The sequence below is a fragment of the Hyperoodon ampullatus genome (assembly GCF_949752795.1).
Source record: "Hyperoodon ampullatus genome assembly, chromosome: 11".
Classification (NCBI taxonomy): domain Eukaryota; kingdom Metazoa; phylum Chordata; class Mammalia; order Artiodactyla; family Ziphiidae; genus Hyperoodon; species Hyperoodon ampullatus.
This window is the reverse complement of record NC_136924.1, coordinates 84,737,109-84,763,553: the sequence shown is the minus strand read 5'-3', so window position 1 is coordinate 84,763,553 and position 26,445 is coordinate 84,737,109. Positions and strand designations below refer to the sequence as shown.

Below are 26,445 nucleotides of genomic sequence, written 5' to 3'. Positions count from 1 at the left end.
ATGTGTCTCGGCATGTTTCTTTTTGGTTTTATCCTATATGGGACTCTCTGTGCTTCCTGGACTTGATTGACTGTTTCCTTTCCTGTGTTAGGGAAGTTTTCAACTATAATCTCTTCAAATATTTTCTCAGACCCTTTCTTTTTATCTTCTTCTTATGGGACCCCTATAATTTGAATGTTGGTGCGTTTAATATTGTCCCAGAAGTCTCTGAGTCTGTCCTCAATTCTTGCTGTTCTTTTTTCTTTATTCTGCTCCCTGGCAGTTATCTCCATCATTTTATCTTCCAGTTCACTTATCTGTTCCTCTGCCTCAAGTAATTCTGCTATTGAGTCCTTCTAGAGTATTTTTAATTTCAGTTATTATGTTGTTCATCACTGTTTCTTTGCTCTTCAGTTCTTCTAGATCCTTGTTAAATGTTTCTTTTATTTTCTCCATTCTATTTCTGAGATTTTGGATCATCTTTACTACCATTACTCTGAATTTTTTTCAGGTAGGTTGCCCATTTCGTCTTCATTTATTTGGTGGTGTAGATTTTTGCTTTGGTCCTTCGTCTGTAACATTTTTTTTTTTTTTTTGCCGTTTCTTTCTTTTTTTTTTTTTATGTGTTGGTCTGTCTTCCTGTCTTACTTGTTGTTGGACCTGAGGTGTCTGGCACTGGAGTTTGCAGGCAGTTGGATAGAGTCGGGTCTTGGTGCTGAGATGAGGACCTCCGGGAGCCCTCACTCTGATTAATATTCCCTGGGGTCTGAGGTTCTCTGTTAGTCCAGCGGTTTGGACTTGGCGCTCCCACCATGGGAGCTCAGGACTAGCCTCTGGCCTGGGAACCAAGATCCTGCAAGCTGCGTTGTGTGGCAAAAAAAAAAAAAAAAAAAAGAAAAAGAAAACAAGAGAAGCAGTACAATAACAAAGAATATAAAAAACAAAGTTAGAAAGATAAAAAATATATTAGGAAAAATAAAAATATAATTAAAACAACTGCAAGAAGGTAAAACAAAACCACAACGGAAAAAAAAAGGGGGGAAGGCGGGCAACAAGCCAAAAGGAGCAGAACAATAACAAAGTCTAAATAAAATAAAAGCAGAAAGAAAAAAGATTTATTAGAAAAAATAAAAATATAAATGAATCAACAACAGTGAATCAATGACAAGGTAAAACAGAACCCCAATCTAAAAGAGGAAAAAAATAAAAAAATAAAAAGCTTTGGCTCTGGGGGGGCGGAGTTTAGGCGGGGCTGGAACTTATGCAGGGGTGGGGTTTAGGGTGGAGCAGGACGTAGTGGTGGGGGTGGGTGTCTTAGGCTCAGGACCCACACCCTGCAGCCGGAAAAGGCTTTGGGGGCAGAGCCTAGGCTGGGTGACATTCAGGCATGGGGTGGGGTCTCTGCTTAGGACCTGCACGGAAGGGGAGAGGCAGCATGTCCAAAGGGGGGGCCTCTGGAGTGTGGAGTTATGGAGTTTGGAGGTAAGGCCCTGGGTCAGGGTGTGTGTGGGTGGGGTTTAGGCCCAGCGTGGTTGGAGCGGGTCTCAGAGGGGCTCTCCGAGTGTAGAGATGGAGCCCTGGGTGGGGGTGTAGGGGCGGGGCTTGGGTTCTGCATGGCAGGAGGGAGGCTCCAAGGGCAGAGGATTAGGCCCAGGAGCCCAACAGGCTCCCTGGTGCCTATGTAGAATGTGGGCAGCGAAAGCACTGGTTGCATTCCCTTCCGTTTCTCCATGCCCCCCCTCCCCTTGGGTTTCCCCCAGGGTCTCCCCTGTTCCTGCTGGACCCCTAACAGTGGGAGGGTCCTGCTGGGTGTAGGAACTCCTCCCCTTCCTCAGCCACCCGTCAGGAGTGCAGGTCCCCTAGATCTGGCCTTTACTTTTGCTCCCCTTCCCTCCCTCCCACTCCCTCAGGACCCACATGGCCGGAGGGGGCATAGGTGGGCAGAGGATCAGGCCTGGGACCTCAGCAGGCTCCTGGGGGCAAAGTGGGCAGGGGAAACCTGGCCATGCTGCCTTTTGACCCTCTGTCCTCCCAGCGGCCCCCCAATTTCCCCCTTCAGCCATGGGATCCCTTCCCCTCCCCCAGCCACCCCTCAGGGGCGCCAGTCCTGTCCCACTTCCACTTCTCCTCCCCCTTCACTCCCCCCCACACCCCCCATCCACCCAGTTGCTGGGGGTTCCTCCTGTCCCCTTAGGTGTCCATGGTCACCCACTGGTGCCTGGTAGCTGCCCTAGTTGTTCAGAGATGTGAATTCTGCATCCTCCTAGTCTGCCATCTTGACTCCGCCCTTTGTTGTCTTGTCTTGCTTCACTGGCTAGGACATCATCACAGTATTGAAATAAGAGGTGATAGTGGGCATCCCTGCCTTGTTCCCATTCTGAAGGAGAACATTTTCAATAGTTTATTATTAGGTATGATGTTTGCTGTAGGCTTTCTTTGGATACTCTGTCAGATTAAGGAAGTTTCATTTTATTCTTGGCTTGCTAAGTATTTTCATCATGAATAAATGTTGAATTTTATCAAGTACTTTTCTGCAACTCATGATGGTTACGTGATTTGCCTCCATTTTTCTGTTATTGAGCTCAATTACAATGACATTTTAAAACAATTTGTTAAGAACCACTGCATTCCTGGAGTAAACCCCATTTTGTTGTGATGTATTCTCCTTTTTATATATTGTTGTATTGGTTGCCAATATTTTGATTAGGATTTTTGCAACTATGAGAGAGAGTGGTCTGTAATTTTCCTTCCTTGTAATGTCCTTGACAAGTTTTGGTATCCAGTTGGGATCTGTTTCTTTTTTGTCTGTTTTTGGAAGAGTTGTTTATAGTAATATATGTCTGTACTCTAATAAAGTTTACTTCTTTATTGATAATTAGTATCCTTTTTCCTTGATGATTTTGCTTGGAAGTTATCAACTTTATCTTCAAAGAAGTTTTTTTTTTTTTGTTCGTTTGTATTTTTTTGGCTGCGCCACTGTGGCTTATGGGATCTTAGTTTCCCTACCAGGGATCAAACCCGCACCCCAACATTGGAAGCACGGAGTCTTAACCACCGGACTGCCAGGGAAGTCCTGAAGAACAGTTTTTGACTGTTGAGTTTTTCTGTTTTATTGATAACTTTGCCCTTTTGTTTTCTTCCTAATTCTGTTTTTTAATCGAAGGTTAATTGACTTATTTTTCTAGCTTCTTGAGCTAGAAGCTAAGATCACTAATTTTTTGCATTTTTTATTTTTAATATTTTTATTTACATGTCCCGGAAAGCACCCACAAGTTTTAATATGACTTTATTATCATTCAGTTTAGAATGCTTTCTAATGCTTTCTAGTTACTGTAGTTTTTTCTTCATCCAGTGGATTAGATGTGCATTGCTTCACTTCAAATAAGTGGGAGAATATTAAGTTTTTTTTCTTTATTGTGGTAAAAAAACAAATAACCTAAAATTTGCTATCTTAACCATTTTATTTGAGGTGTGTATATGTGTATGTGTGTTGTGTTATTGATGTCTAGTTCATATTCAATGTAGCTTGAGAAGATACTCTGGATGATTTTAATCCTTTGATATTTATTGAGGCTTGCTTTATAGTCAAGCCTATAGTCAATTTTGGTAATATTTTATGTATACTTGAAAAGGATGTGTATTCTCTTGCTGGGTACAGTGTTCTGTGTATGTCAGTTAAGTTGGATTTTTAATTCTATTGCTTAGCTCTCTTGTAGATGTAATGATTTTTCCCTGTTTTTAAAAAATCAGCTCTTAGAGATGTGCTCAAGTTTCAGACAATTATTGTGGAATTTGTTTAGTCTGTCAGTTTTTGCTATATGTATTTTGAAGTTATGTTATTGTATGCACTCAATTTAGAATTCTTGTATCTTCTTGATGACTCAATCCTTTTATAATTATAAAACATCCCTTTTTATCTCCTGGAATGTATCATTAGAATCTATTTTGTCTGATATGGTGTAGCTACATCAGCTTTCTTTTACATGTCTCTTGTAGAAAGTAGCATATAGTTTTCTTTTTCATACTTAGTTTTTGTTTGTTTGTTTGTTTTGTTTTGCTTTTTGCAGTACGCGGACCTCTCACTGTGGTGGCCTCTCCCGTTGTGGAGCACAGGCTCCGGACGCGCAGGCTCAGCGGTCATGGCTCACGGGCCTAGCCGCTCCGTGGCACGTGGGATCTTCCCAGACCGGGGCACGAACCCGCGTCCCCTGCATCGGCAGGCAGACTCTCAACCACTGCGCCACCAGGGAAGCCCCATACTTAGTTTTTTAATTGGATTATTTAGTTCTTTTACATTTAATGTAACTACTTATATGGTTGAGTTTTTCACTGTACCATCATACTTTTTTTTCCTCTTTGACCCATCTTTTATATTCCTGTTTTTCACCTTTATTTTTTCTTATTTCCATGTGTTCCAAATCTCAGAGGAACTCACAGTAAATATGGAGTGGCAAATATAATTAAGAAATTACAGTACTTTTTTTTTTTTTTTTGGCCATGCTGTGCAACATGCGGGATCTTAGTTTCTCGACCAGGGATCGAACCTGTGCCCCCTGCATTAGGACTGTGGAGTCTTAACCACAGGACTGCCAGGGAAGTCCCTACAGTGCATTTTAGTAATACTATATATAGGGCACTAGCAAGCACTGAGAAGTATTTACGTCTTATCTGAGTTTAGGAATTGTCTCCTGGAGGATATAACTCCTGTGTTGGAATTTTGAAGGAAGTTAGAAGTTAGTGAGGTGAAGAAAAAGAAGGGTGAATTTGTCAGGTAGATCACTAGATAACTTGGGAGGTATTGTGGAACTTGTACGCCCTAAGGAACTTAAACTTTATCCTCTAAACAATGTGGAGTCAGTTGAAGATTGCCAGTCATCATGTTCATGTTTGTATTTTATTTATTTATTTATTTTTTCTGCGGTACACGGGCCTCTCAACTGCTGTGGCCTCTCCCCCTGCGGAGCACAGGCTCCGGACGCACAGGCTCAGCGGCCATGGCTCACGGGCCCAGCCGCTCCATGGTATGTGGGATCTTCCCGGACCGGGGCATGAACCCGTGTCCCCTGCATTGGCAGGCGGACTCTCAACAACTGCGCCACCAGGGAGGGCCCCATGTTTGTATTTTAGATGGATTATTTTGGTGGCAGTTAGTGAGTGAATTTTTTTGAAAGGTGGGAAGGTGGTTAAACTGGCTTAAGAGAGACCAATGAGGTTATTAAAATACTGCAAATAGGAGATTGACAAGGGGATGGAGAAACAGGAGTGGATTTCAGAATTACCTAGGAAGAAAACATTTTATGTGGGGGATGGAGAGGGAGGGGTCAAGATGACTGAAATGTGCCTGAGTGAATGGAAGATTAAAATGAATTGGTACCATTAAATGATTTATCTCTGGTTTTAAGCAGTTTTATTATGAGGTGCCTTGGTGTAGTTTTCTTCATGTTTCTTTGGCTTGGGCTTGTTGAGCTTCTTGGATCTTGAGTTTATAGGTTTTCATCAAATTTGGAAAACTTTTGACTGTCATTTCTTTAAAAATGTTTCTGTTCTCTTTTTTTCCTTTCTTTGAGGACTCAAATTTTATATGTAGTCTCTCAACTAATGGATGCTCTTCTCTCTCTCTCTTTGATAATTCTTTTTTTCCTCTGTATTTTGTTTTGCATAGTTTTTATTCCTATGTCTTCAAGTTTGCTAAATTGTTTTTTCCACTACCTAACCTAGTGTTAAATCCCATCTAAGTGTGTTTTCCCTTCAGACATCTTGAGAAGTTTAATTTGGGTCTTTTTTATGTCTTCAATGACTCTGCTTAATTTTTTTTTTTTTTTTTAATTTATTTTTTCTATTACTTTTTTATTTTTGGCTGTGTTGGGTCTTCGTTGCTGCCCTCAGGCTTTCTCTGGTTGCAGAGAGCAAGGGCTCCTCTTCATTGCGGTGCGCCGGCCTCTCATTGCGGTGCGCAGGCCTCTCATTGCGGTGGCCTCTCTTGTTGCGGAGCATGACCTCTAGGCGCACGGGCTACAGTAGTTGTGGCACGTGGGCTCAGTAGTTGTGGCTCACAGGCTCCAGCACACAGGCTCAGCAGTTGTGGCACATGGGCCCAGTTGCTGCGCGGCATGTGGGATCCTCCCAGACCAGGGCTCGAACTCGTGTCCCCTGCACTGGCAGGAGGATTCCCAACCACTGCACCACCAGGGAAGTCCCTCTGCTTAATTTTTTGTTGTAAGAATACAACACACTTTTTTTTTGGAATACAGTTTTAACACCTGCTAATCCTAACATCTGTGTCAGTTCTGGTTGGTTTCCATTAATTGACCCCCCCTCACCCCCCATTGTGGGTTGTGCCCTTTGTGCATGCCTGATAAAATTTTTCTTTTTGGCCGCCTCACCCGGCTTGTGAGATCTTAGTTCCCCGACTACGGATTGAAACTGCGCCCTTGGCAATGAGAGCGCAGAGTCCTAACTGCTGGACCACCAGGGATTTCCCCATGCCGAATAATCTTTAATTGGATATTAGACATTGTGAATTTTACCTTGTTAGGCACTCGATAGTTTTTGTAGTTCTTTGGGAATAGTTTACATCTTTGGGTCTTGCTTTCAAGATTTGCTAGGTGATACCAGTGCAGCAGCATAGAGTCTAGGGCTAATCTATAACATAGATGTTGTCTTAATTATTAACTTTTATGATCCCATCATGAATTATTTTTCTGTCTTGTGTTCAGATTTAAATATGTAGTTATCTACATAGTTGATAAGAGCTTAGTTTGTGTCAGGAACTGTTGTAAGTGCTTTTGTGTATATTAAGTCATTAATTCTCATAAAAACCTATAAAGCAGATTCTAATGTGCTGATATTAAACATGAGATGAATGAAGCACATACAGGTAAGTGACTTGCATAAAGTCACCCAGCTTACAGATAACACAGCTCGAATTTATAGTCAAGCAGTCTTGCTCCATAGCTCATCCTCTGAACTGGTACTATCTTAAATACTTGACAAACAGTGCAGGATAAACCCTGTGAAAAGGAGCTCCATGAGATTTGTAGTAGTTTTGTCCCTCCTCCGTTGAGGTGGAATTTTATATTTCTAGTATATATCTAGTATAGTACACAAACCTAGCATATGCCTAGTATATTTTTAAATGTGTGTTTCAGAAGGCTGAAGCACCTTGAATTAATTGTTGGTTTATATATGAGGTGGGAACCATACAAGAGCAAAAAGCATTATCCATACATCTTTAAAGTCAGAAATCTCCATCAAGAGATCATTAGGATAAGCCAAACAAATTGGGTTTATTACTCCTTCCTTAAGGAAGACTTATTCCATGGGGAATGGTGGGGCTCTCAGTATGTGGGTGTTAGAAAGGACTTCGTATAAGATTTGAATTTGGTGATTTGGGAGAGGGTTCAAGGAAGCAAGGCTTTCCTCTGCATTTGGGTGTTGTCAGGAAGGAAATGGGGCAAGTCTATGACTGTGTGGGTAACTTATCTTACCCAGAGGACTGGAGGAATGAAGCAGGACCAAAGCTGTTCCTTGAAAAGGAACGGCAGTCCCTCACATTAGCCAGAATAGGGGAGTGTTTGGTCATTTTTGTGGTTTGGAAAAAATGCATAGTTTTGTCTTTGTTCAGACATGATTACAGAGTGACTTTGTTTTTGTCTTGATGCATTATGGTCACAGAGTGGCCTCATCTGATATTGATGTTCTATGAAATTGCTTATGTTCAGCAGAATCTCCAGGCCTTGCTGTACATGCCAGGTCAGTTCCTAGCCCCTTTCGTTTTTCTCACTATTTAATTTTTTCACATGTAAACTAGATTGATTACAGGAAAAAAAAAAAGAAGTGAGAAAACATATATAAGCCAAACGAGAAAAGTTTAAACTACTTAGAGAGAAATAAGAAAACAGCAGACAAGATTTAAACTACCTAATATTTTATTGGATATCTTTGCAGACATTTTTATCCTTATTTATACATAAACTACTTTTGTAAATGAAGTTATTCATATATTTATTTTTTTGCTCCAGGGGTTTATTGTGACTATCATTTCATTGCAAGTATGTGGCTGTTTTGTGCAACAGAGTATGTTAGGGTTAGTGTCATTGGAGTTGTGACTCTATGTTATACTTAGAAATGTCTATATAGTATTCAATAATCTTATCCAGTAATGTTATACATTTCTAGCCTTTTTAAGTGCATATGTCTTTATATGTATGTTTCTGCATGTACACATAAATGTACAATATAGCGTGCACAATTAAAGAAATTTATTATAGGCAAGAGTGAAAGAATGAATTTGTTATAAGCTAGATCAAGAAGACAAGCTAGTGTTTAAGTATTAAGTCCTTACTATTTGTTAGGATGTAGAAAACATAGATTTCACGCCTGGCTTTTGAGGAGTGTAGAATGTCTTTCATTACAAGCATTTCAGAATGTTAGCTTCTCAAACTTCATTACAATAATTGAAATACTTCATCTCTACATGACATCTGGAGGAGTTACAGAATAATATGTGTGAGTTGTTATGGCATTTTAATAGGAAACAACATGCTTTCAACATAGATTTTAATAAAATGATGATTGGAGTTTAGTTTAAGGGCATATGCTTCTTGTCAGTGTCTCCCTACATACCATCTTTTTGAAATCTAGGTGGAAAGCAAAGTTTGTATGTCTGCATACCCAAAAAACATAGATATTCAAAGGTGAATAAGGATACATAAATACTTTCTTTCAAATTTCAACTTAAGATCTAAAGCCTTTTCAGATGTCATTTATCATTACAACAATCTTATCAAAACAGAAACGTTTACCTTCTTTCCCAGGCATTAGTTAAATGTGTATACATTTAAAACTTATTCTTTGTCCATTATTCCTTTTCTTTCCCAGTTGTCTCTGGAAAAATGTCCTTAACGCTTACTTTCACTTTTACCTTTTATCCCTTTATTCCACTGAGAGCCTCCAAAAGCTCTGAGTTATAATTGGGTAAATAGAAAGTTAGTTTTAGTGTCAAATTAGTGTAGAGGAAAATGAAAGCTACAATTTTGAATAGACTTAGAGAACTAATATTGCTAATCATCTGTTTACTTTTTAATATACCATTGTACTCAAATCTAAAAAAGGACTGTAAGTACTTAAAACTCTTGAAGAGTCCTCAAACTCCCTTTTAGAAAATACCTGAGAAATCTCTATCTTCCTCTAATTAAGGTTGTGCTTCTTTTTTTTTTTTTAGCTGTAGCATTCAAGTTTAAATTATTATAACCCGAATACTTAAAACAATTTTTAATGCATATTATGTTAAGTAATCTTTGGAAATAACATTTAAAGTTGAGTTTTTTATAAATTGGAGATTTACCATAATATAAATTATGGTATATTTGTATATTTAAACTTATGAACATTATTAAGGACTTTTTAATATCATATACTATGCTAGCAAGAGAGCCACTTTCCCTGTCTTTAGAGACTTTCCAATCTATTTAGATACAGGAGAGAGAATGTGTATATTGTACAACACAACATAGTAAACAGTGGTATTCCGTTTTGTTTAAATCTAGAATTAAAATTATAGACATGTTAGGCAAAATTGTATTCAAAAGTTATATTAAATAGATATTTTCTTTCAATTAGTATTTAATGATTTTCAAGTTATCTCCTATTCCTTCCTTAAAAGTAAATAATTGTTTTTTCCCCATTTTTTCTTTTTTTTTGGTCAGCTTTTCACAGATGGAATCACAAACAAACTTATTGGCTGTTATGTGGGTAATACAATGGAGGATGTAGTCCTGGTGCGAATTTATGGCAATAAGACTGAGTTGTTAGTCGATCGAGATGAGGAAGTGAAGAGTTTCCGAGTGTTGCAGGCTCACGGCTGCGCACCACAACTCTACTGTACCTTCAATAATGGATTGTGCTATGAATTTATACAGGGAGAAGCATTGGATCCAAAGCATGTCTGCAACCCCGCCATTTTCAGGTACATTTCTTTTCCTAAATAATTTGTCCTTTTGAAAAATAAGAGTATTAAGTGCACTAAGGAAGTGTTTTTTAAAACTGCCTTTTCTTTAGGCAGCTAGTTGGTTAATTTAGAAACTTTTTTTTGTTCGGGTTTTGTTTTATTTTTGCTAAAGAAAAAAACATTCCTTTTTTCTGAATTCTCATAGTTAACTCTGTGCAAAAGAAAGGACTGTGAGAGGTTTTGGATTAGCCTGTCGCAGAAGGTCAAGGCTTCTCAATTTTTTAAAGTAGTGCTTGAATCAAAGCATTACACATTTCTTATTACTAAGTTTCGTTACTCAGCTGCTCATAGTTTCAGAATTCTTGCTTACTATGAGTCTTAATTCTGTTAACACGTCTTTGTTACTCTTTAAACTTAAAAATTATTTAATTCGAAGTATTATGTTTTCTGTAAGAATAATGTCTTGCATATGCTCGATCATTTTTCTAAAATTGCTGAAATTTTCTTTTGGGCTTGATTTGAAAACAGCAAGTTCATTGATAGTTTAAATCAAAAGTTCCCAAACATTTCAGTCTCAAGATCCTTTTACAACTCTTAAAAGGTTATTGAGGACCCAAAGAGCTTTTGTTTATGTGAATTATATTTATCAGTGTTTACTATGTTAGAACTTAGAACACAAAGGTTTTAGAATGAAAGATTATCAAGTGCACGTTCTTTTAGTTGTCGGTCAACATGATGACATCATCACACCACTTCATGTAGCTTCTCAAAACTGTACTGTACATCACACCACTTCATGTAGCTTCTCAAAACTGTACTTGTTAGAAAATGAGAGTGAAAAAGGTAAATAATACTTTATGAAAATAGTTTTAACCTCACAAACTTCCTGAAAGGGTCTTGAGCCATAGATCAAAGTCCACAGTATTCTCTTGCTTTGTCTTCTTCAGACGTAGCTACTTGCCTATATTATGATTATAATAAAGAGTATCTACTTTGAATATAAAAGGCATTGGAATGTATTTATGTTTAATGTAGTCTAGGGGAGGAAAAATGATTCAGTCAGCTGCTCTACTAGTAATTTACAGTCTGTGACAGACAATAACCTTGGGGAAAAAGTAAGCTAAATAGTAGACACAGAGGAACAGAAAAGGTTTTCAAAAAAAGTACAAATAATTTACTGTGGTATAGTTGGGAAATTAGGCAGTGTTTAACTGAGGTAACATTTGAATTGGATTTTAAAGGATGAGGCAGAGCATGGAGGAGTCTGAGGGAGATGATAGGTAAAGACGAATAGCATCAGGCTAATGCTTAACTAGTAATTCAACTTATGGAAGTTTATCATGATCTTTTTTATTTGAACCTTTGTGTAGCAATCAAGTATTGCAGAGACCTTTAATTTTTTTTTTAATTCAAATTAAGGTGTTTAGGAATTTTCTCATCAGGTATTTCTCTAAAACTTGCCTCTTGCTGGGAATACTGGCTGAAGTATAATTAAAGCCACTCAGCAACAGACATAATGGGAGAAATGCAATTTAAAATGAGTTATTGCTCACTTATCAAGAAGCATAACTAAAAAACACCAACTTCCAGTGCTGAGGGTATTGTAGTGGAACTGATACACTGTGAGTTGCAAGTAAAATTGGTAATGTTCTCTTTCGGAAATCAATAGGGCATTATATAATAAGTCATAAAAGAAAGTCATATGCTTGATTGTGTCATAACAACTCATATTTAGATATAACTCAGGTACATCAGTACAAATAAGTGTTATGTTACTATTGAATATTGTCTAAAACATGCAAGATGTCTGATGCAGGACTAAGAGGAAAAAAATCAGCTTACTAGTTGAACTGTGGCTACAATCAGGAAATAATTTGCTTATGTGAAAACTCAAAGGGAGTTTGTAAAAAAGAAATAAATTCTGTTGGGATGGTAGGATTAGGGATTCTTTTTTCCAGTTTCAAAAAAATGCCTGTTATTATAATTTTTTTAAAGCTTCTAAGAGAGGAGCAATTAGTGAGTATTAGTGGGTGTTTGAGGAGATTCTCTGCAGCCTTGAGATTTTCAAACATTTGGCTTTATTGAGTATGGAATTTAAAGTAGCATTTGCCTTGATGTTAGTGCAGTAAAACCTTATCTTACTGAGACTAGGTAGAAGAAGGACCAATCTATGATAGTGAAAATCAGAAATTTAATTTTTTACTACCTAGTTTTTTCTCTGTTGTATATAAAATTTACTAATAGAAAACAATTGAATTGCTCTAATACAGTTCTTTTTAAGAACTGTATTCTTTCTTATGACCATTTAATTAATTTAGTTAACATTTTTTATTTTTAATTGTGATAAAATACACATAACAAAATTTACCATCTTAATCATTTTTTAAGTATATAGTTCCATAGTGTTAAGTACATTCACATTGCTGTGCAACCAATCTCCACAGTTCTTTTCATCTTGCAAAACTAAAATTTTATATCCATTAAACAACAACTTCCCATTCTCCCCTACCCCCTAGCCTTGGCAACCATCTTACTTTCTGTCTGCATGAATTTGACTGCTCTAGGTACCTTATGTAAGTGGAACCATACCTTTTTGTCTTTTTGTGACTGGCTTATTTCACTTAGCATAATGTCTTCAGGGTTCATCCACGTTGTAGCGTGTGTCAGAATTTCCTTCCTTTTAAAGGCTGAGTAATATTCCATTTTATATGTAGGCCATGTTTTGTTTACTCATTAATCCATGGATGGACACTTGGGTCACTTCTGTTGATACTTTTTCACTGTTGTGAATAATGCTGTTATGAACATGGGTGTGCAAATATCTTTTTGATATCTGATATCTGTTTTGATATTTGATATCTGTTTTCAATTCTTTTGGGTATATAATCAGAAGTGGAATTGCTGGATCATATGGTCATTCTATTTTTAATATTTTTAGGAACTGCCTTACTGTTTCCCATAGTGGCTGCACCAATTTACATTCCCACCAACAGTGCACAAGGGTTCCAGTTTCTCCAAGTCCTTGCCAACACTTATTATTTTGTTTTTTTTGATAGTAACCATCCTAATTGCAAGGAGGTGGTATATCATTGTGGTTTTGATTTCTATTTCCCTAATGATTAGTCATGTTTTAGCATCTTTTCTTATGCTTCTTGGCCATTTGTGTATCTTCTTGGGGGAAATGTCAATTCAAGTCCTCTTCCAATTTTCTAATGGGATTTTTTTTGTTGTCTAGATGTAAGAGTACTTTATGTATTCTGGATATTAACTCCTTATCACATATATGACTTACAAATACTTAATTCCATGAGTTGTCTTTTCACTTTGTTGATTTTGTCCGTTGATGCACAGTTCTAAATTTTGATGTATGTAGTCCAGTTTATCTGTTTTTACTTTTATTGTCTGTGCTATTGGTGTCATATCCAAGAAATTGTTACCAAGTTCTGTGTCATGAAGCTTTTCTCCTATGTTTTCTTCTAAGGGTTTTACAGTTTTTTTAGCTCTTACATTTAGATTTTTGATCCACTTTGAGTTAATTTTTATGTATGATTTAAGGAAAGAATTAAGGAACGTCTTTCTTTTACATGTGGATATCCTGTTTTTCCAGCACCAGCTGTGGAAAAGACTGTCCTTTGCCGTTGAATGGTTTTGGCATCCTTATTGAAAATCATTTGATCATAAATTGGAGGGTTTATTTTGGAGCTGTCTATTCCATTTGTCTGTATGTCTGAGGCTATGCCAGTGCCACTCTGTTTTGATAACTGTAGCTTTGTAATAGTTTTGAAATCAGGAAGTGTGAGACCTCCAATCTTTCTCCAGCTTGTTTTAGCTATCTGGGGTTCCTTAAAATTACATTTGAATTTTAGGGTGGATTTTTTTCTGTTTATGCAAAAAATGCTATAGGGATTTTGATAGGGATTGTATTGAATTTAAAGATCACTTTGGGTAGTATTGACATCTTAGCAATGTTAAGTCTTCCAGTCCACAAACATGGGATGTCTTTCCATTTATTTCTGTATTTAATTTTTTTCAGGAACATTTTGTAGTTTTAGGTATAGAAATCTTTTACCTCGTTGGTTAAGTTTATTCCTAAGTATTTTGTTGCTATTGTAAATGGAATTGTTTTCTTAATTTCCTTTTTGGATTGTTCATCAATAATGTAGAACTGCAATGTATTTCATGTGTTGATTTTGTGTTCTGCAACTTTGGTGAATTCATTTACTAGTAAAAACCATAAATTTTCCTAACAAAGCCATCCTTCACAAATTGCGTGTTTTGTTCAACACCAATTTATCAAAAATTTTAGATGAGTATGGAACTTGTAAGTAGGACTTATTTAATTTTTAAAAACTCTTAGCAAAGCCTAGTTTTTAAGTATGTAGCTGCTATGCTTGCAGTTGAACTATACTTGTTACTGCCACGAGGATATTTGTATAATAGATTTTCTTCCTTTCCTTGTGAATTTTGCTACAGAAAAGATACACTGGTAGTTCTGAGACCTGTAGAAATTGACTTGAATCCTAGATTTTGCAAAAAAGGCTTATTATACAAGATGTGTCTTGTTAAAGAACAGGCAGTGTTTCAAATGGATGGTCATTTTGTTTTTCTGTAGCTAGGCATTAATTTTGGCACAGTTCTTATTATATGAGATTTTTTAAAATCCAGGATAAATTTTAATCCACCAGAGAAAAACTCTAATAGTGGTAGAATCCACTGGTAAGTTGGTAAGTTTCTAAATGTATCCTGAGTATGTTGCCAAGATGATTATTCTTATTCATCAAATATCTGTTAAGGACCTCCTCTTAGTGCTGAATGCTAGGATAGAAGAATAAGGCATGGTCTTTGCCCCTTGTATGATAACTTAGTGATAGTATTTATCAGTAGTATTGATAAAGCAATGTCAAGTATACTATTATTATTTGCTGCTATTTTTTTAATTACATAGGAAAATGCTACAAAATATTTTAAACGCTATTCTGAATATAGTTTTACCTATTATGTAAGCATGATGTTATCATTTAACATTAACTTTGTCCCTTATATAATCGAATTCTATTTTAACGGTGCACCTGTAGGTAAGGTAAATATATCTATAATTTACTTTAGAAGATATTAATCATTTGCTCTTAAGTTTTGGTATAGTTTTTTTGCAGATATTAATTTTGCTATTGTATGGTGGTTGTTAATATTTTAGTTTGTTTTCCATTTGAGTAGGTATATATCGCATTATGCAGAAATGTTTTTAAAATTGCATATAAAATAATTTTTATAATTTCACTTGTAATTTCAGAAATTTGTTCAAAGGAGAAAATATTTGATAATTTTTGATAAAAATCAAAATCAAATTTGGAAAATTTGCCTTTCACTCTATAGTTTATGTATATTTAACATTTCTATTATACCTAGTAGGAAATTGGTATGAAATGGGAAGTTAGTCTACAGGATCTTTGTATATGAATATCAATGTGAAATTCCTGTTGTCATTATTGAACTTAAATCTCTAAATTGAGTAAATGTTTATGTAAATTTTTTTCTGGTATTCAGGGGCGTATCATGTTAGATTTGAAGGAGAGCTTTAAGATTACACCAGTAATTTGATTTTCCTTATAAGAAATCTGAGACTGAGAGAAATGAAATGATTTGCTTAAGTTTAGACCTAAAATACAAGGGCAAAGTCAGAAGAAAACCCAACTAATTCTGTGCAGTGTTACTGCAGTATATTATAGTGGAAAGGCCTTGGCCTTTGCATCACATCATCAGTTCAAATCCTGACTCAGCTCCAGTTAGCCACCTTTCTGCCAGAAGAGTAAAGACAATCAAAATTAGTAGGTGCTTTTTCTTGTAGCAGCTATTCATGTTCAACAGATTCCATTAACGTGTAAGAACCCCTTGGAGTTGTGGCCATTTTGAAGTATTTACCTTAGAATTGTCATTCCAGTCACTCCTAGCTAAATAACTTACATTTGGACAACTTCTGAGACTACATTTTGTGTTTTGCAAATCAGGGTCTCATATGAACTCTGGGGTAAAACTATAAAAAATAGACATTATTATTTATTTTTAAAACAGCAAATAAATTTTTTTGGTATTAAATACCTGTTCTAATATGTGACCCTTCTTCTGAATCACTGGTCTCATTTGTTGAGTAAACATTTCTAGTTCATAATGTTCTGTTGATATAGACTGCCCCTTGAGTTTTATGTAACATGGATTGCCTTTCTTCAGGCCTTTTGTTCCAATTCCCCTCCTTAAAGTTTTAAAACCAGTTTTTACTGGCTTCAAATATATATGTGTCACACACACATATACATCTATTTATGTATATGTGTGTTTGTGTGTATATATGTGTATATTTGTACTCTCCTTTGTTTTGATTTTATTATCACTTGGTTTTTGTCATGAAGGTTCCTCCTGATGCTTAAAGTACTACACGTTCATTTGGGCCTAGCTTTTTATGCAAATACTGTATGAGAGATTGATATAAAAATAGATTTTTTCCCTATATTCTTGTAGAGTATATGGTCTTGGGGAAGATCATTTAAGCAATAATTATTTAATTTATATAAAAATGTTTATTTGGTAATTTCAGAGGTATGGACCAAAACACACATACCTAAAAAGATCACAGATTTTAATATTTTGGTAATGCATTAGGATTCTTTTTTCCCCCAAAAATAAGATTTATTCTTCACATGGTTGCATACTCAATTATATTTTATTCTCAAATCAGCCAAATTTTCCATTTTAGACAAGAATGCAGTGCCTTAAAGGCAAAAGATATTCTCAGATATGATATCTATGTTTCTCCTTTCACATAACTTCAGCGTCCATAGAATCCTAACTTAATCATCAAGATAAAGGCCGAAAGCAAATTTTACTCAATTACAGTGAAACCTCATCATATTTATTTTCCAGAGTAGAAAACAAGGAGAAAATATTGAATGCATCAGACACTACACTTGGCAGCAGTTTTAGGCTGAGGAGCTTGCTGAATGTGATCTACATGTAAACTTTAAGCTTCAGAATAACAATATAAGCTGGTTTCTCTTTAAAAATTTAGGTGGGTTAAAGAACAGCATTACAAATATTTTATTACTTATTTTAAATTCAGTAATAAAATCCAGTGGTACTCTGAAGACAAGAGAAACTCACCAGTTTCTGTACCTGGGTACATGAAAGAATCAGTAGGGTAACAGCTAATTCAGTTACAGCTTTGGGTATCAAAGATTTGCAAGGGCCATGTCCTATAGACCTCTTTTCGTTGCATCAAGTGCTGTCAGACCAATAACAGTTTTCTGCTCCTAACAGGCATTGAGCATTTTCCCCTACTGTGAAATATTTTTCAGATCATCAAACATCAAACGAGATGTGGTCAGCTGAATTACAATCATCCAAACTGAAAGATGAAGAATATTAGTCAATCTATTGGTTCTTTAATGCTGTGTTCTTTCAAACAAAACTTCAAATATTTCTTGTAGTAGAACTGAAACTCACTTGCAGTAATGCCTAAACACTTCTGAGATGCATTAGGACTTATTGAGAATCATAATTTGAAAATTCAGACTGACTCAAAGAAGGAGGAATTTGTCGATTCATATATCTGAGAATACTAAGTTCAAGCATGGGTGGATCCAGGGGCTCTAATAGTGCCATTAGGAATATCACTGTCTGTTTTGTTGTGAGTTACCTTTTTTTTTTCTGGCAAACTTTTCTAAGGAGTGACAATTATGATTCTTAGCAGTTACAGGCTTATCTAATCAATTTGCAGTGTGGGGAGTGTGTCCCTCCTTTTCTGATCACCTCAACCAAAGTCTTGGGATCAAATCTTTTTGGCCTAGCTTGGGTAATATGCCCTGAACCGATCATTCTGGCCTGAAGGATGGAATGCTCTGGGCAAGTCTGTGTCATCTCTTTGCTCCTAAAGTTAGTGGTGCCGGTGGGATAGGGAGTTAGGATTGAGATGAGCTCTGACTGAACCAAAAGTGAACTGAAAGTAAGGGGGATGGAAGTTTCTCCAAAGGAAAGTCAGGACTCTTATTAAAAACTAGATAGATGAGAATATTCACTATAATATAAAAATATAATATAAACTGTGTTATTTAATCACGGATCGGGGAAGGATTACTACAATGCTAGATTCCCTGTGTATTTAGTTAAGTGGTTTTTGTGTATTAGTCATCTGGGAAGCTTTTAAAATATCTTGACGCCCTGGCTGCACCCCAAACCAATTAATTTCTCGGGGTAATACCCAGGCCTCTGTATTTTTTTCTTTCTTTCTTTCTTTTTTTTTTTAAGTTTCCAAAGATTGATTTTAGTACATAGCCAAGCTAATGTTTGTTCAGAGAACTTGTTAACACAGTTATAGGAATTAACTCACTGAACCTATTTATCTGCCCACTTACCTTTTTACTTTAGTCCCTTTTGCCCTTTAACCTCAGTGACTTCAGAAGCAAAATTGGAGCATTATATCAGTGCCTCTCAAATTATACAGTGAATTAGGATCACCTGGAAATCTTGTTTAAAATGCAGTGCTGGGGGCCTACCCATAGAGATTATGATTCAGTAGATCCGAGGTGGAACCTTAGAAATTCCTATAGGTGGTGCTATGTTGTAGGTCCTAGGACTGTACTTTGAGGAACGTTACATTAGATTGTTAGCATCTTGAAAATTTGCCAGTTTTAAGTTCTTTTATTTGTAGGTTATTGTTAAGTCATGTTTCTACCTACTATTCTATGGACTGTATGGTAATTTAGTTCTTATTTCTATTTGGTATGCTTATTCCTCCATTAGCATTTGCTGTACTAGGTTCTGCCGATACAAAGATGGTGTGGACACAAATATACTACATAGCTTCAAACTATTTTGTTGTTATATTAGTATTGATTCTGACATCATAAAATCCTAACGTTTGTTCAGAGTATTTGTTGTTAACAACACACTTACAGAAATTAACGCATAGAACCTATTTATCTGCCCATTTACCTTTTTACTTTAGTCCCTTTTGCCCTTTAACTTCAGTGACTTCAAAAGCTCAAAATTAAAATGACTCTGTGTAATTTAAATGCATCAGTGATTAATATCTAATATGTGCCTTGAAATCATTTATAGTCGTGTATTGTTCTGCTGGTCACAAACATTGTATATTCAAAATAGGCTGCCTATATCCAGACACTCAGTCCCTTTTGGACACAATATTTAATTACTGTATTAATTTTAGGTGTTTCTTCCTACTTATGCTTTAAACATTTGTTTGCCTCTCCTTGTGAGAGTTGACTTGCCAAATTATTTTGAATCTTATATATGGTAAAAATAAATCATGTTATAAGGTAAAGGCACACTAGTTATTTTAGTTTACCTATGAGTAGATATGAACTGTATGGTGCTTAACACTTTCTTTTTTATGCCATTTTGTTTTTAAACAGGCTTATAGCACGTCAGCTTGCTAAAATCCATGCTATTCATGCACACAATGGCTGGATTCCCAAATCTAACCTATGGCTAAAGATGGGAAAATATTTCTCTCTCATTCCCACAGGATTTGCAGATGAAGACATTAATAAAAGGTAAAATTACTTTTACATTTTAAATTATGTTTTACATTGCTTTGCTCATATATAGGGTTTCAAAGATAACTGTAAGGTTTCTGTGTATAAAATCTGGTTTGGTTTATCTCTTTGCATTTAAGTAAAATAAGCATTAATTCATTTGACTCTCAGAAGGCACTACAGAAATGTCCTTCCCTTCCTACAGCTGACTCAAAAAAAAAAGAAGAAGAAGAAAAATAACCCCTATAAAAGTGGGGAAGTGGTGAGCCAAGAAACAAATATGGAACGTTTATTTGTCAGTAAACATAATATAAAGATTACTATGAATGGGTACATTTTTCGTAGTGTGAGTTGACAACAGAGACCTTTTTAAAAAAATTCCTTCTGCCCAAAGGAAGGCTGTTTTGAAGGGGCCTAGAGATCTATACTGGGGACAGTGTAGTAATATTGGAGTGTGAAAAAGTTTGGGTTTTAGTTTACTGTGACTATTTAAGTCTCATGAGGTTGAAAATTCATTTACTGGAGTGTCAGCTTTTGTAGGACTTCAGGTTCAGAGTGACTAAGGTATTTCATTTCCTATATAGAAAAATGTGTAAATCAGTATTTAGAATCCAAATAATTTAAACATGTTTTTTTCTTCCAGTTTTATTGAGATATAATTGACATACAACACTGTGTAAGTTTGTGTACAGCATAATGATTTGACTTATATGCATTATGAAGTGATTACTACAGTAAGTTTAGTGAACATCCATCATAACTAAACAAATAAAGACATAGAAAAAATTATTTTTCCTTGTGATGAGAACCCTTAGGATTTACTCTCTTAACAACTTTCATATACAACATGCAGCAGGGTTAAGGGGGCTAGTGCTGGCCTTCTGGTGGGCAGAACTGGGTCTGGGGGGGCAGGTTGTGGGACCAGAGGTCCCGGATGTAGTGTCGGCCTGCTGGTAGAAAGGACCCAGATCCCAGAGGGTCCTGGGCCTAGTGCTGGTCTGCTGCTGGGTGGAGCCAGGTCCCAGCGTTTCTGGCTACAGGGCCCTGGGGTTCCCCAGAGTTGGTATTAGACCCCCAGTGGGCAGAGCTGGTTCCTGGCACAGCTGGCTTTGGTGTCCAGCATGTCCTGGAAGTTGGTGTCAGCTTGCTGGTGGGTGGGGCAAGATCCCTGGATGCTGCCTGAGGGACCCAAGGGGTCCTAAAACTTGGCCTGCTAGGGTGGGCCTGGGTCCTGGTGCCAGTAAGCTAGAGGGAGGATTCCAAAATGGCACTTACCAGGGCGAGTGTCCTCCTGGTTGAGTGAGCTCCCCAAAATGGCTGCTGCCAGTGTCTCTTAGCCCAGGGTGGGCTCCATATGCCTCCTGCCTCTCCAGGAGGCTCTTGAAGATCAACGGGTGGTTCTGACTCAGGCTCCTTTCAAATTACTGCTTCTGCCCTGGATGCCAGAGTGTGTGAGATTTTGTATGTGCCCTTTAAGCGTGGAGTCTCTGTTTCCCACAGCCCTCTGGTTCTCCTGAAAGTGTGCCCTTAAAAAGCCAAATGTCTTCCCAGTGCAGGAGTCCCCAGGCTAGGGATCCTGCTGTGGGGCTTGTCCTCTGTCCTGTGGAGAACCTCTGCAATTGTAATTATCCTCCCGTTTGTGGGTTGCCCACCTAGGGGTACGGGTCTTGACTGTGCTGCATCTCTGCCCCTTCTACTCGTCGTCTTGTGGCTTCTTCTTTATACCTTTAAAAAATCTTTTGTGCCAGTCTTCTGGTCTTTCTCGTCAAGAGTAAGCAGCTCTGTAAGTAGTTGTCATTTTGATGCGCCAGTGGGAGCAGGTGAGCTGAGTCCTCCTCCTCCGCCATCGCAGCCACTCTTGACAGACACCCAGAGCACAGTCCTGCTGCGACCTTCTGAAATACTTGGCGTCACATGCCTCAAAACCACACCAGACGTGTTTTTCCATAGTGTGATTAATGCTAGTACAAAAATTGGAAATTTTATTTTGTCTTTATACCTAAAGTGTACATGAAGATTTCAGCTTTTGTATTCAGGAAGTCTTTGTTTTAAGAACAACAGAAGTAAGCAGGACCTGTGGATTTTTTTTTCTCGTTTCTTTTAACTTTTTATAATCCATTAGCGAAAAATAGCTGTATTGTTTTGAGTTTGATTATTTCAAAGATTAGTTTGACTCACTCTGTGTGTGCTTTATTTACATGTAGTTTGTCAAACTTTGAATGGATAGGGATATTATACCCCTTTAACTGGGATAGGCAGACACCTGGAAGTGTGTCCGGTGTATTGGATATTCAGAAAGTGATAACATAAAAACAAAAAAAATTCTCTTTTGAAATAGCTATTTTATTGAAAGATTTTGGGAAAAATCACTTTAAAATAAGTAGATGGCAGCGGTACAGAGTTGAGAGGCAGTATGGTGCTGTATGGATTAAGAGCACAAGACTGGAGCCAGACTGCCTGGGATCAAATCTCAGTTCTGCTGTGCAACCTTAGACAAATTACCTATTTCTTTTTCCGTAAAACATAAATAAAAAAGGTAGTATATTTACCTTTTAGGGGTTCTGTGAGGATTAATTGAGTTGGTATATACAAATTTCTTAGAACCGTGTTTGGCCATATAAGTGCTAAATAAATGTTAGCTGCTATTTTAAAAATTATTATTAGTCAGAGAAGGTTACTTCAGATGCTTGAGGTTAGTGATACTTGGGTAAAGCTGGAGATGCAGTGTGGTAAATAATGAAAGAACCTCGCCCCAACAGAACATATACAACTAAAACATTAGAAACAGTTAAAATATTAAAAATATGTTTCATATTTTCTTCCATTCCTTTTTGTCTGTACATGATTGTAATTATGTTAATAATCCTTTGAATCCTATTATTTCCATTCAACTCAGTACTTTTAAAATAAATTCTTGAATAATTACACCATTTTAAAAAGCGCATATAAGGATCTCTGTTGGAAGCTATGTGTAGAAGAGAATGCAGGAGTGGGGAGAACAATGAACAGGCAAATTCATTAAAGTAAACTCAGTGATACAGAATCTTTTTTGTGTTATAAAATGGAAATGTAAGGGGTAATTTGAGAGACGATATAGAGTAAGAATGAAGAGAACTTATTTTGTAAGCCTGATGATGCTATTGAGGAATTAGTAGTAGCACCCTATTTTTGTTCCATTGTATTTTTATCAAATTATTACAAATACAGCACAATAAATAGTACAGAAAAGAGTTTAGGATAAAAAGCCATGATCACTAATCCTTCTTGCCATACCAACTCTCACCCTTCCCAGTCTGACTACTGAGGCAGTTCTCTGTAAAGATGAGTATTCTGTGATGTGGTTACCATATGATAGTATCATAATTTTATATGATTAATGATTGTATGATTATCATATAATAATGAGTTGATTTATCAATAGTAGATAATATCTATTGACTGTCAAATGTGACTTTAGCTGATTTATACTACATTTACCCTTACAAGCTTGAAATAGATGTTTTAGTTCTTTAATGGACTATCTTTGTAATTTTACATAATATACTTAAACTTCTTTTTATTTAACTCTTTGTGTCTTGGTTTCCCCCACCTATAAAATGGAGATAAATATAAGACATTTAGAATAGTGTTAGTAATTTGTTAGCTGTTAGATATACATATTATTCCCTCACCCCATTTTGTACTGATATATTTTTTACTTTTCTGCCCTGCATTTTATCTGTTGCTCTGTTTCTTTTTATTCATGTTTAAGTTCTTTTTAATGGTTTTTTTGTATTCTAATCTTTAGAATAATTGGCTTGCTTTAATTCAGAAGTCTGTGCATTTAAATGGAAAGAACTTATTAAAATAGATTTTCTTTGGTATGTATAGAAATATCGAATTACTGTGTCATGCACCAGGAAGTAACAAAGTGCTGCAGGTCATTTATATTTCAAAAACAAACAAACTCAGAGAAAAAGAGATCAGATCTGTGGTTACCAGAGGTGGGGTATGGGGAAGGGGGAATTGGATGAAAGTAGGCAAAAGGTTCAAACTTCTAGTTACAAAATAAATAAGTACTAGGGATGTAATATAAAACATGATAAATTAACACTGCTGTACGTTATATATGAAAGTTGTTAAGAGAGTAAATCATGAGTTTTCATTACAAGAAAAAAATAATTTTTTTCTTTTATTTTGTATCTTTGTGAGATAATGGCTGCTCATTAACCTTATTATAGTAATCATTCCATGAGGTATGTAAGTCAAATCATGCTGTACACCTTAAACTTACACAGTGCTGTGTGTGTCAATTATATCTTAATAAAACTAGAAGGAAAAAAATAAGTTCTATATGACCAAAAAGAAAAGAAAAGAAGATTTTATTCCTTAATGAAACTTTAAAAAATGTTGCCATTATTATAAACAAGATATAACTCTTTTTTTTTTTTTTAACTGAAAGGTTCCTAAGTGATATCCCAAGCCCTCAGATTCTTCAGGAAGAAATGACTTGGATGAAGAAGATTCTTTCTAACCTGGGCTCACCTGTTGTGCTTTGCCATAATGACCTGTTGTGTAAGAATATAATCTACAATGAGAAACAAGGTAGGTGTTTGACTTTAGCAGTGAGTAAGGTTTTTTTCTTCATGTTCTTAACAATCTTTTGATCTTTGTGTCAGTAAATTTAATTCAAATGCAAGGGTTAAAAACGTGTGCAGTCTTCAATGTTTTCTTTTGGTTACAAAGTGACAGTAACTGTGCTAAATTAGGAATATATATTCTCTGCATAGCTGTATAAAATATGTTTCTTAGAATTGGTTTATTAGAAACAGTTTTTGGTTTCTGTTAGAGTTTTAAATGAAAAATGATAAAATGACTTGGTTTATGAATTTCATTGTAAATTTTTGGTAGCTCATGGTTTGAAAATGCACCTGCTTGTAATGGGGGTTATTGAAAAACCAGCTGACACTGCACTGTTTTATAAATATAGAAAATTTTTTGAGTGTCGGGGGGGACAGCAGTATTAGAAGCAAATATGTCTCCAGGTTTCCTATTACTTGTTTATTATACTGATTTGTTAGATATTTTGATGCTAAGGAGGGAGCCACAGATGGAGGAAATTTTATTTGTAGTTGCTGAAATTTTATCTACTAAAGTAATAATCAAGACAATTTAGTAAATTGTTTTAACATTTTTTGAGATGCTCAGTGAACTTTTTGGTTAAATGTTTTTTGGGATTGTTCCTATCTTGCTGTATTCAAATTCTCTGTGTTTTTATCGTTAAGAAACACTTGGTTGTATTATATTATTGGATAAAGTGGTTTGAGGTTTGGTTGCTAAAACGGTAGGTGCCCTTCAATACTACATTGACATTTTTAAAACACAATTTTGGTTGAAAGATTACTATTAATTCAAAAAGTCTATTTGGAACTTTGAAGCTATTGCATTTTGTAGGAAACCAGTTTTGAACATAGGTATCATAGTTGGAAGATTATTTTGAATTAAAAGTGTGCTGTTGTGAAGATATTGAAGCCAAAGAATTCTGATTAAGTGGTCATATTATGTTAAATTACTATTTATGACCATTCTTATCAGATTGTAAGCTGAGACTGTTCTAATGCAAAAGCTTTTAATATTTGTAACTGACTTTAATTTGAAGAAAACTAACCAAAGAACACTGTCAAGGGTGGTAGACTGAAGCACATATTTTCAAAAACATACTTAAGTACCTTTTATATTTGATATTTTAATCTGGATTAGAGATTCCATTTTTAAAATATTTTCTGAGCTAACATCTTTATTTTGAATGTCTTGAAGTCTGTGTGGAATTGTTTTTTGAAAACTTCAGGTGTACCCCAAAACATTAAGTACTTGACAGTGTCCTTTAATTTATTATTATCCATTTATTATATATAATTGTCATAGTATATATGTACTACATTATATACTAGTAACCAAATCTCAATGCCATTTGTGAGACTAGAGTATTAGTTATGCATTAAAGTGATGTATATTAGCTTTTAAGTTCAGTGCAAGATCTAATAACACATTATTTTATATAATGGAATTTCAAGTGAGGGTCTTCATCTTACATTTGAAGTGGACACTCAGCTTTATTTTTAACTGCAAGTTAATCAAGAGAATCTGTTATTTCCTTTGGAATATAATTTTAACTTTTCATATTTTTATTTTATAAGTTTCTTTTGAATATTCATTCCACTGAACAAACTTGTTTATAATCTAAAACATAAGGGACCAAAAAAATCAGATTACTATGTCTTAGGTAAAAAAATTAATTTTTACTTTTTAATTTAACCAGTTGCCTATCTAAACTACTGATTAGTGATATGAAAAGTTCTCATATTTTCAGATAAAATATTTATGCTTCAGTCTGGCTTTAAGAGTTCAAGGTTGTCATTGTTTACTTTACCATGAGTTACCTAAATCATACTTTTGTGTCTAATTTTTCTTCCCTACACAGAAGAATAAAACTCGCAGTTCAACAAGTGTAAATATGTTGATATAGGTTTTAGAGTTTGCCCTTCACAGAAGTCTATTATGTACCATTTGTTTCTTCTTGTCTTTGTGGTTATGTTTGTGTGTTAGTTGTGGAGATATTCTGTTATTTTTTTCTTACCAATGGCTTTATACTGTCCGTTAGGAAGGCTACCTTTGGACTTTGTGGCATCCATTAAAAAAATCAATTCCTATGTGATTAGTTGATACATAAGCATTAAGAAAAGTTTTGGTTGGAATGTTTTTCAGGTAAAATCTGAAACTCATGACAATGTGGCAAGAAGCTTGTTCTTTTTATTATTATCTTACTCTTTCAAATTAGGAGCTAATGGTTTTGAAGTAATGTGACTATGACATATTTGTCTTTAGTTATAAGGAGAAGTAACATGCCTCATATTTTATAAAAGGTAAATTATATAAATTTAGTAAGTTTATTAAGCAGAAAACATATATTTGAGCTGTAGCATAGCATTAGTA

At 35.7% G+C, this 26,445-nt stretch overlaps 1 protein-coding gene across 1 annotated transcript in view; it reads left to right on the top strand.

The window, feature by feature from the left end:
- The window catches only part of ETNK1 (ethanolamine kinase 1), a gene marked incomplete at both ends in the record, with an annotated part of 67,328 nt that overhangs the window by 17,497 nt on the left and 23,386 nt on the right, over positions 1–26,445 (top strand). Inside the window, 3 exons of the mRNA XM_079714278.1 lie at positions 9,687–9,946; positions 19,351–19,491; positions 23,915–24,057. Of these exons, the coding sequence (XP_079570404.1) occupies positions 9,687–9,946; positions 19,351–19,491; positions 23,915–24,057 (544 nt within the window). The remainder of the gene's footprint in view (positions 1–9,686; positions 9,947–19,350; positions 19,492–23,914; positions 24,058–26,445) is intronic.